We start from the raw sequence: 11,867 nt of genomic DNA, 5'->3' as shown, positions 1-11,867 counted from the left end.
CTATGTTAAAATTAAATAAATAATAAAAATGATTAGATAAATTTAAAAATGATCACAATAATTAAAAATTACATTTCTTTTTAGTGAGTTTTTTTTGTAAAAATTTAATAATGCAATATATATATATATATATATATATATATATATATATATATATATATATATATAAAACAATTACAGTACAAATTGGGTCTTCCTACAGAAAAACATATAGCTGCATTTAAATTTTAGAATTGGGGTCCCTTGCACAAAGATGATCATATTTGTGGGTCTGTGACATCTAAAAGATTAAAACCCCCTGACATAATGTATAATCAAAATAATGTCATGCATGCATAGTGCATATGTAATAGAATAATACAGGAAGCATAAACGATCCCTTTTTTGATGCATTGGAAAATTCCATCTAAATTCTGAATTATATATAATTTTAAAACGTAAAATCTGTAATTCCATAGCCAGTGCTGACAATGTCACATTATAATGATTGTATAGTGTGTCATTGTGCCCAAATGCGGCAGTGACTCTTTGTACAAAGAAAAATAATCTATTTCAGGAAGCAAGTCTTACAGTGCTGCCACAATTCAACATTCAGTTTCCATGGCAACTGTTACTAGTGTGACAGAGTAGCGGTCACACAGATGCTGCAGAAACTTAAAATTAACCACTGTCTTCATCAATCAGAACAGCTAAAATAGAAGTACAATTAATGATTGATTAACTGCCACGTAATTCATTGAAGGTGCGATCTTGAATCCCGAAGAAAGCACACATACAGTTTGAAAGCATTTTATCGAACACCATACTCGTAGAAAGGATGAATACAATCTCATTAATAATTAGCTTGACATGTCTAAACAAGAAGCCTCTTACATATTAATTTTCATATAGACTGTCTAATGTTATATGAAGGTTTAAAAAGGCGATGTGTTCATGTATTGTGTGTACAGTGATATAGTTATTTAAAATGATCACAATGCCACTGATGGTTGGTACTGAAAATGTTACAATTTATTCAGCAAACTTTTCAAAATAACAGTATAACCTAGCATAAAATTCACATTGTTTAAAACAAACATTAGTCATATGTGCAAATTTAATACACTGTGCTGTGATTGGTGTACTGTACTAAAACATCTCTCTCCTTCTGTCCTCTGGAAGATCTTTCAGACCTTGTAATTCCCTCAGTCCCTACGAAAACAGATTTTTTTTTAATAAATTGAAGAAAAAAAAAAAAAAGGCAAGTAAACCGTAATGATTTGTACCTCCAGAACCATGCGGATGTTGGCCTTTATCTTTGCTGCATCTTTGGTAAGGACCTCAGTATACCTGAAATTCAAATAATGATTAATAATGAAATTCAAACAATGATAAATAATGATTTAATGAAACATCTGAACGTCTCAAGGTAACCATTAAAAATGGCAAACATGCACATTTCAAAACAGTCAAAAACCAAAAGATAAAACCAAATGATCTCTTACTCCGTTAGCTGATTCGTCTTCTTTTCTATGAACTTCAAAGCCTCTGCATGTGTGAATTCGACAAAGAATCCAAATCCAACTGCCACATATATTTTTGATGCATCAGGTCTAAAAAGGAATGAATCCTTCATGAGTTTGACTTTTAAAATGTTAGACAGAGGCATTGACGCACAGTACACCGACTTGCAATACTTACACGTGAGCTTGCACATAGAAATTGCAGCCAAGGTCAACATCTGTTTTGAGTTCCTTGCTGCCAGTTTCCTACGGATGAATAAAATATAGCAAAAGCAACAAATTATACACATCACTCATTACAGAACGAGAGCAAGAAAATGATAGAGACAGGGAGTAACAAATGAAAATAGAGACAGGGAAGGTTACATACTGTAGCAAAGAAAAAAAACCTTAGAAACACATAAGGAGATTGGAAAAAGCACAAAATATGGTGTAGTAGATAAAATACCTGAATGCTTTTAATTGTATTCTTCAGCTGAAGGTATTGTGCTATTTTCTCATACACAGCATCTCTGTGCTCCAATACTTTCCTGTCAGAGAACAGAGTTAAAATAGTAGCAAATAATTTTTACATATATTTTTATCCATATTATATAAAAACATTATATAAATGTTAGAAATTGATTTGCATTTCAGTGAGTGAAATAAATATTTGATCCCCAAGCAAAACATGACTTAGTACTTGGTGCAGAAACCCTTGTTGGCAAGCACAAAGGTAAGACGTTTCTTGTAGTTGGTCACCAGGTTTGCTCACATCTCAGGAGGGATTTTGATCCACTCCTCTGTTAAGATCCTCTCTAAATCTTTAAGGTTTCTTGGCTGTCATTCAACAACTCTAAGTTTCAGCTCTCTCCACAGATTTTCTACAGGATTGAGGTCTGGAGACTGGCTAGGCCCCTCCATGACCTTACTGTGCTTCTTCTTGAGCCACTCCTTTGTTGCCTTGGCGGTATGTTTTGGGTCACCGTAATCCTTGAAGACCCATCCATGACCCATCGTCAGTGTTCTGGCTGAAGGAAGGAGGTTCTCATCCAAGATTTTACAGTACATGGCCCCGTCCATTTGTTCCTCAATGTGGTGAAGTCGCCCTGTACTCTTAGCAGAAAAACAGCTCCAAAGCATAATGTTTCCACCTCCGTGCTTGACTGTAGGGATGGTGTTCTTGGGGTCATAGTCAGCATTTCTCTCCCTCCAAACACGGCGAGTCGAGTTAATGCCAGAGAGCTCAATTTTGGTCTCATCTGACCACAGCACTTTCTTCCAAGCCTTCTCTGAATCATTTAGATGTTCTTTGGCAAACTTTAAACTGGCCTGAACATGTGCCTTCTTGAGTAGGGGGACCTTGCTGGCACTGCAGGATTTCAGTTCATTGCGGCGTAGTGTACTACCAATGGTTTGCTTGGTGACTGTGGTCCCAACTGCCTTATGATCATTAACAAGCTCCTCCTGTGTAGTTCGGGGCTGATCCTTCACCTTTCTCATGATCATCCTTACCCCACGAGGCAAGATCTGGCACGGAGCTCCAGACCGAGGCCGACTGATGGTTGTTTTGTATTTCTTCCATTTCCGAAAATGATGGTCTTGTAGGCCTTGTGCAGATCTACAATCTTGTCTCTGACATCCTTTGACAGCTCTTTGGTCTTGCCCATGGTGGTGGGAGATGTTGGAATGGAAGATGCAGATTGTGTGGACAGGTGACTGTTATACACCTAACGAGCTGACATTAGGAGTAACTTCTTAAAGTGACAGGACTAATCTGTGTTCCACATGGGCACATACAGTTGTGCTCAAAATTATTCATACCCTCGGTAAATATGATGAAAGAAGGCTGTGAAAATAAGTCTGCATTGTTTATCCATTTGATCTTTCATTCAAAAATTTAAAAAAAAGTCTAACCTTTAATTAAAGTTAAAAAAAAAGGGAAAGTGGGGGAAAATCACATTAGGAAATAAATATTTTTCTCTAGTACACTATGGCCACAAATATTTACACCCATAAAAACTCATAATAAAAAAATCACCTAAGAATAATACCACCAATATTTGCATTTTTTTTTTATCACAACAGGGTGAACAGGAACATGAAATTGTCCTGCCTTGGCTTCCTGTTTCACATGACTGTAAATATGAGAAACACAAAGGCCAAATTCCCTTAATTATTGATCACAAGGAGTAAAATCAAAGAATATATTTCTGATGTGCAGCAAAAGATCGTTGAACTTCACAAATTTAGAAAGTGGCTGTAAGAAAATAGCTAAAGCATTAAAAATCCCCATTTCCACCATCTGGGCAATAATTAAAAGGTTCCAGTCAACTAAAGATGTTACAAATCTGTCTGGAAGATGACGTGTGTCTATCATCCTAACGCACGGTGAGGAGGAGAGCTTGAGTGGCCAAAGACTCTCCAAGTATCACAGCTGGAGAATTGCAGAGATTGGTTGAGTCTTGGTGTCAGAAAGCCAAAAAAAAAAAAAAAGATCAAACAGCCCCTACATCACCATATGTTGTTAGGGAGGGGTTCAAGAAAAATTCTCCTCACTCATCCAAACACAAACTCCAGCATATTCAGTTATCAGACACGACTGGAACTTCAAATAGCACTGGCTTCTATGGTCAGATGAAACAAAAAGGAGCTTTAAGCAGCAAACACTGGGTTTGGTGCACACAGGGATAAAAAAAATACCCCATGTGTACTATGAAATATACTGCTGTATCTTTAATGTTGTGGGCCCATTTTTCTGTTGGAGGTCCTGAACATCTTATTAAGATGGCATCATGGATTCAATTAAATTCCAAACTATTAAAAAATTAAAACTGACTGTCCATGCCAGAAATTTTAAAATGGGTCAAATATGTGTTTCACTCACTGGAATGCAAATCAATCTCTAAACTTTATATAATGTGTTTTTTTTTTTTTTTTTTTTGGATTTTTTGGTTGGTGTTCTGTCTCTATCCATTAAAATAAACCTACCATAAAAGTTACAGACCCTTCATTTCTTTGTAAGTGGGCAAATTTACTAAATCAGCAGGGTATCAAATAAATATTTTCCCCACTGTGTGTGTGTGTGTGTGTGTGTGTGTGTGTGTGTTGTATATATATATATATATATATATATATATATATATATATATATATATAGATATAATAGAGAGAGAGAGAGAGAGATTAACATATACGTTATCATGTAAAATGGCTATTTACGTGGAACTCAATGGTACTTCAAATAATACCATGGTATTACGATAGTACATATTTAAAGAAATCACGGGATTACCATGGTACAACATGTAAACATGGTAAAAGCATTGCTATTGCAGCTGTTTCACCAAAGCTAAAAATCAAGCGATGATACTTACTGTAAGTCTCGTTTCAATACTTCATTGATAAATGTCTCATACTGCAAGACTTTTTCATTGATACCGGGGACCCCAGGAGTCATGATATGAAATAATATGGTTGCAGATCGACTGATACAGCGTTATTTATTTTAATCGTAGTCAATGTTTCTAATATTAACGTGCATCAGAGATCGACAGCCCCTTCGCTGGGCTGGTGCAGCACTAAAAAACTTGCAGTTGACGAACGAATTTGTTTTAATATAAAAAATGCTCGACTCTGTGGAGCTTAGTCTACCTCCAGCCTGTCACGTGGCTCCCTACTTGTTTACAAGATACACACGGAAACGTCTTCGAAACCGGAAATGGCGTTAGCTAACTTTTTCTTTCTTTCTTTCTTTCTTTCTTTCTTTCGTTTTCTATTTTTTTTTTAATATATATATATATATTAGCCATGCTTTTACCTATCGGTTAGTGATAGAAAATAATAAAACATAAGTGAATATGTAAATATGTCATAGTTCATATTTCAAGTAATGAGGGGACGTGCGACTCATTCCTGTGAATCGGTTCTTTGAAACAGTTCATCTCAAGGAACGTGTTAAAAAGCGTTTTTTACTTTATGACTTGATCCCTGACATTCTCGAGTGGTATATTACATGCTTGAAATGTTTGATCAAAGCTATATATATATATATATATATATATATATATATATATATATATATATATATATATATATATATTCACACATTACTCATTATTATTATTAAAACTATCTCTATTTCGTATATGTGTTATTAAAACTGACACGTTCAAAAGAGACTCGGTTCAACAACGACTCTTTTTTTAGTGAACTTACAACATGACAAAATTCAACAGCAAGTTCTCGGCATTTTTATCACATTTATAAACTGTGTACGTACAAATTGAAATAATTAAAAGAAAAAATAAATAAATTAAAAAAAGATAATGTCCACCACAAACGTGTTAAATTCAGCAGAGACACAGTTCTTTGGGCTTTTCACAAAAAAAAAAAAAAAAAAAAAACCTTTACAGATTTTAAATAACCTTTAAAGGCTGTTTGAAAATTAGCAGACCTGAGTTTTTGAGTTACGGTTTCATTAAAAGATCCGACTCAATAGAACGACTCGTTCACGAATCGGACCTCTCTACTAGTTCAAAGGTCAGAAAGCAGCTGCGCATATGGCGCATGTTCACGCAGCAATGTGCCATTACTGTAGTATAAAAGTGCAGTAGTTTTACCATAGTTTGACTTTTCACTTCGTCGTAATTTGAGCATTATATTAAACTTTAATAGTGTCGGTGTTTTGAGTATAGATATTTGTAAGGGATAGTCTTGGTGTAGGAATGGCAGGTCCAGAGCTGCTGCTAGACTCCAGTATTCGCCTGTGGGTTGTTTTGCCCATAGTCTTCATCACATTCTTTGTCGGAATTTTGCGGCATTACGTCACTCAGCTGATTCATAACGACAAGAAAGTTGATCTGCAGCAGGTGTCTGACAGGTGAGATGACTCATTCATACAGGTGTTTAGTCAAAGTCGATAAAATTCCATTATATTCAATACTTCATTTTAATACAATAATAATTAACTTAAAAAAATATCAGTATTTATCTTTACATAGTTGTCTTGGCAGAATATTGATTGATTAAATTCCATCCATATTGTTTAATTTTATTCAACACATTTTTTTTTTTTTTACTAAAAATGTATAATTGATTTTAAAAAGTTGTCAGTATTTATCTTTCTAAAGTTATCTTGGCAAAATTAAAATAAGTTTTGATTGCTGAGTGAATAATATTGGCAGTATTGAACATTATTGTTTAGAAATACTATATGCAAATATGTATTTTACACAGTAGGGAGTAAACGTATAAATAATTTAGCAAAATCCTCTGAATCGAAAAGGAGACACTTCCTAAATTTTGCCCAAACCTGATAATCAGATCTTTTAAATATGTCCCGATTACAATATACAGTATGGAACTCTGTCTTATTTCCTGCAAAAGTTTTCAATCTTAGGCAAGTTCTTCTTAAGAGTTTAATTACTTCAGGAAACATTTTAAGGAATAATGTTTCGGAATCTAATTGGAACTGTTGCAGTTTATAGATAATTATTTTAAATGTATTTTCTGAATGCATATACATTTATCCGTTTTAATTAATTTTAAAACACAGCCAGGTGTTGCTGCGCAGCCGCATCCTGAGAGAAAATGGAAAATATCTTCCCAAACAGGTATTAATTACTTTATGAAATACAGTTCCCAGGATATTTGTGTGGAATAAACTTAGAAAACTCCATTTACATGTTTGTGTCTCATTTCAGTCATTTGCCATGCGAAAACACTATTTCAACAACCCTGATACTGGATTCTTCAAGAAGGTCAAAAGAAAGGTGATCCCCAAAAACCCCATGACTGGTAAGAGCTACTTTAAAATTCTAAGCATAGATGAAATGATCTGCTATGCTGTATTATACATCTGCAATAAGTCTGCCTGAAAACCTGTCCCAGACCCGAGCACGTTGACGGACATGATGAAGGGGAATCTGACCAATGTGCTGCCAATGATTCTGATTGGAGGATGGATCAACTGGGCCTTTTCTGGTTTTGTCACAAGTAAGAGCGTTTGTTAATTGTCAGAATTAAAGGAATAATTCACCCAAATATGAAAATTCACTGAAAATGTACTCACCATCAGGCCATCCAAGATGTAGATGAGTTTGTTTCTTCATCGGAACGGATTTGGAGAAATGTAGCATTACATCACTTGCTCACCAATGGATCCTCTGAAGTGAATGGGTACCGTCAGAATGAGAGTCCAAACAGCTGATAAAAACATCACAATAATGCACATTATTGTCTTGTGAAGTGAAAAGCATTGTGTTTGTAAGAAACAAGTCCATCATTTAGGCGTTTTATCTTTAAACCATTGCTTGTAGTCCATCATTTATAATAACGCTTCCTTCAGTGAAGAAAATCCAAGCTCACTGTGGAAAGTGATATTATGGACTTGTATTTTAGCTGGAAGCAACAGTTTAAATTTAAAAACGTCTTAAAATTTGTTTCTTATAAACACGTGGCTTTTTGCTTCACGAGGCATTAATCGATGGACTGGAGTCTTGTGGATTATTGTGATGTTTTTATGTATCAGCTGTTTGGACTCTCATTCTGACAGCACCCATTCACTGTAGAGGTAAGCAAGTGATGCAATGCTAAATTTCTCCAAATCAATTCTGATGAAGAAACAAACCCATCTACATCTCGTTTGGCCTGAGGGTGAGTTAATATTAAGCAAATTTCCATTTTTTGATGGTGAGCAACTCCTTTAAAATGCTAAACTATAAAAAGGATCTAGTGAGCATGTGTGAATGTAGTCTTATCTCTAAATTGAATTCAGGGATGTAGGAAGCATCTGAGATTGTGAAGGGAGACATTCTAAACCTTAACAGCCGGTTTATGAGTTTTAATTGGGTGATGTAACGTTTGGCCAGTACATTCATAACTCATTTTCTGAAGGCAGACGTTGGTAAGTGGGCTCCAACCATAGTAGGATTACTGCATATGCCTTTGTTCAGTCCACTGCTGATGCAAGCAGTTGGCGGAAGCTTCTGTTCTCTCTTAAAGCAGCTACAGTTTGCTTTTTCTCAATGTTACAAAACAAAAACATAATGAATATTTCCCAGAAAGCAGACAAGGATGACTATAAAATGTCTAAAAGTTGTTATGGCTGCTATTTATCTGATTAAATCTCAAGTGAATGTTATTTGAAAAAAGTAAGCTTGTAACGGTTTAATTGAATTGTTATAAAAGTATTTTTTTTGTGTGTGCTGTTTGTTTCCCCTTCAGCTAAAGTTCCATTTCCTCTGACTCTGAGATTCAAGCCCATGTTACAGAGAGGAATTGAGCTGATCTCTCTGGACGCTTCCTGGTACAGTATTGACATTGATGTATTTTATTTATTACCAGAAGCTGAAAACTGAATAAAATCTGAATTTGTCGCTCTTATAGGGTCAGTTCAGCATCATGGTATTTTCTTAACGTGTTTGGGCTCAGAAGCATGTACACACTCATCCTTGGACAAGACAATGGTTGGTTGTTTTTGTTTCTGAGATTTAGACCGTTTTATGACCTCAACCTTATTGTGTTATATTAAATTATTATATTATATTACAATACAGGATATTTATTTTAATATAACACAATATGTAATATCATACAGTGAATATATATATATATATCTATATATATATATATATATATATATATATATATATATATATATATATATATATATATATATATGTAATTACCTTCTGAATTGTATTAAACATGATATTAAAATATCGTAATATTTTCTGCGAAATTGAGATGACTTGCTCAGCTATTTAAACTAAGGTGTTTATTTTCAGCTGCTGATCAGTCGAGAATTATGCAGGATCAAATGACAGGAGCAGCGATGGCGATGCCTCCTGATCCTAATAAAGCTTTTAAGGTGAGTAGAACATAACTTGCACAAATTAAACCGTTTATAAGTGATTATCATTCTCTTAATGTGGTTTCTTTCTTAGCAATATGAAATTATTCTGGGACAAACATGCACGCAACTTCAGTAAAAACAAAACACGCCAGCAGTTATTTGTGTTTAACACAAATTTAAAGTTAATTTTTTTTGGAAGTACAGCGCTTACAGCCCCAGTGGACGGATTGATGCATGCAACAGCACCCCCGATGTGGAAACGTGGTTGCTTTAATTTCATAACCTCATCATCTTAGGATAATTGCGAAACCTTAAACATTGCCGTTTTGAAGCTCACATAATTACAGAGCTATTGAAACGTTCCATTTCTTGGGGAACGCAGATTGTGTTGGGTGCAATAAGTCGATTAAATCCTCATACACAAATGATTATATACTTCAGGAGAAAGAGAATGTGCTCATCATTTACACGCCCTCATGCTGTTGTAAACACGTATGCCATTCTGTGGAACGCAAAAGGAGACATTTAGCAGAATGTTCACACTCTTCTCAGATGTGTAAAGCTCTTCAATGCTCTAAATGTATGTATTACCATTGTTTCAGAGCGAGTGGGAAGCCCTGGAGATTGTGGAGCACAAATGGGCCCTGGAAAACGTAGAGGAGGAACTCATGTGTCAGGATCTGAACTTCAGAGGACTCTTTATCTAAGAACTATAGTAAAAAAACAACCCTGATTTCAAATCAATTTTTAATATGAACCAGTCCCGTTAAGATGGTTCAGTTCATAAGCAGATGTGATTTCTTTATGATTCAAATGTTGATACTCGTTGACTGCAGTGATCTTGATTCTGAATGAATGTGAATGTCCTGCAAAGCATCTATAATATGTCTGACATGTTTTTGTGAACTGTGAGTGTTGCACATGAACATTTAATTAGTTGTAAGCATAGATCTAAATTATATTCATTTTTGCCAGAGGTATTAATATACCGAAATTCTCATGTCTTAATAGTTTATGTGTGAAGTGATGCCTTGAAAATATTTTTGGGTTTGTTCTTTCTAAAGTGTTGTTAAAATGTCCGTTTGGCTGCCACGTTTGATTAAATGGTCTATATCAGGCAGTTTTTCTCTATTGTGGTTTCATTTCTTTATTGACAAGCCATTATTTCAGTCAGAGAGATAGTATAACAGCAAACTGAATGGAAAACTGATATTACTTTGGTCACTGTGCAAGAGATATTTAATAATTTAATAAAGATTATATGAAACCCTATGGTGAGGAGGAAACCAGTTTGTGCTTCAGATGAGAAGAAATGAGCTAGAAGCTGGAAGGAGGTTTGTCTAAAGTTTGTGAATCACACAGAGGTGACTCAAATGTTTAACACTTACACGCCTCCACGTTTCAGACTGAAAATACTACATACTCAATATTCAAAACTCAAAAGCTTTTATTTGATAACTTCTTTATAATATTTCATTTCTATACAAAAATGCCCCCACAATGCAAAATCACAAATATGAAATTTGGTGTTTTATACTGTGAAATGGGCTTATGAATATTGCAAAAAATTGTGTAGCATTGACAGAAATAAACTATTTCTCAAACCAACTGAATTGCTTTAACATTTCAAATATTCATAGCTGACCGTCTGATGGATTTCACTGAAATAATATAACCATGATCGCAGGTCACATGTTAGCGCTAATAAATATCTGAATTTAATATTAGAAACATGCTGCATTAAAGAAATTATGCTGTATGTGGCTTTCTGAGGCTGTTGATTCCAGCACTAGTGAATTATTTTAGAAATAAATGCCAGAATGAAGCCATTAATTACTGTAAAATAGTAAAACAAGCTCTTTTTTAATGGATCATTGCATTCATTAAACCTTGTACAAAGTGGAAGACTGCAGATGAGAAATTAGCTAAATCATTTTAGGAAATGTTATTTTATTTTATTTTTATTAAACTGTCCATTTGTAAAGCAGACTACAAGAAAGTTCCCAGCAGTTCTTATCACATATCCCGGCATTTGCAATTTTCTATTAATGCATTTTATTTTTAATTAAATCTGTACAAATTAAGTAAACAAATACTATCATGATGTACAGACATTTTCATACAGCATTTTGGAATGTTGAGTTGTCATGAAAATGTCAAAATGCTTTATTTTATCAATAAAAATACAATTTCATATTTTTCCTTTGTTTCTTTTATCTTTTGCTCTGGACAGGTTTTGTGAGATTCACCTCTGTTATTATATTAGACATTAGAACATACTGAATGTATTAAAGGGATACTCTACCCCAAAATGAAAATTTTGTCATTAATCACTTACCACCATGTCGTTCCAAACCCGTAAAAGCTCCACTCGTCTTCTGAACACAATTTTAGATATTATGGGTGAAAACAGGGAGGCTTGTCTCCATATCACCGTATGCTGTGTATGCTATTTTGTGTCATCCCCACCACAAGGATTCGCTGTTTTATTTCAAATCAAAGCTAAATACATTTACATTTAGTCATTT

General features: G+C 34.5%; 2 protein-coding genes across 2 annotated transcripts; one reads left to right on the top strand and one right to left on the bottom strand.

Annotated features, from left to right (window-relative positions):
- Positions 1 to 986: 986 nt before the first annotated feature.
- On the bottom strand, positions 987 to 5,187 carry LOC109107076 (protein UXT-like). The gene is made up of 6 exons (XM_042761739.1): positions 4,859 to 5,187; positions 1,951 to 2,032; positions 1,681 to 1,748; positions 1,485 to 1,592; positions 1,266 to 1,329; positions 987 to 1,191 (listed from the first exon to the last, which is right to left on the bottom strand). The coding sequence occupies exons 1-6, from the start codon at positions 4,939 to 4,941 to the stop codon at positions 1,129 to 1,131; spliced, it is 468 nt and encodes a 155-aa protein (XP_042617673.1). The 5' UTR covers positions 4,942 to 5,187; the 3' UTR covers positions 987 to 1,128.
- Positions 5,188 to 6,002: 815 nt separating this feature from the next.
- LOC109070604 (ER membrane protein complex subunit 3-like) lies at positions 6,003 to 10,459 on the top strand. The gene is made up of 8 exons (XM_042761738.1): positions 6,003 to 6,363; positions 7,039 to 7,096; positions 7,187 to 7,280; positions 7,374 to 7,478; positions 8,709 to 8,790; positions 8,871 to 8,950; positions 9,272 to 9,354; positions 9,942 to 10,459. Exons 1-8 carry the CDS (start codon positions 6,209 to 6,211, stop codon positions 10,044 to 10,046), a joined length of 762 nt encoding a protein of 253 aa, XP_042617672.1. The 5' UTR covers positions 6,003 to 6,208; the 3' UTR covers positions 10,047 to 10,459.
- Positions 10,460 to 11,867: the final 1,408 nt, after the last annotated feature.

Source organism: Cyprinus carpio, chromosome A8 (genome assembly GCF_018340385.1).
Source record: "Cyprinus carpio isolate SPL01 chromosome A8, ASM1834038v1, whole genome shotgun sequence".
Lineage (NCBI taxonomy): Eukaryota > Metazoa > Chordata > Actinopteri > Cypriniformes > Cyprinidae > Cyprinus > Cyprinus carpio.
This window is presented reverse-complemented; position numbering and strand designations above follow the sequence as displayed.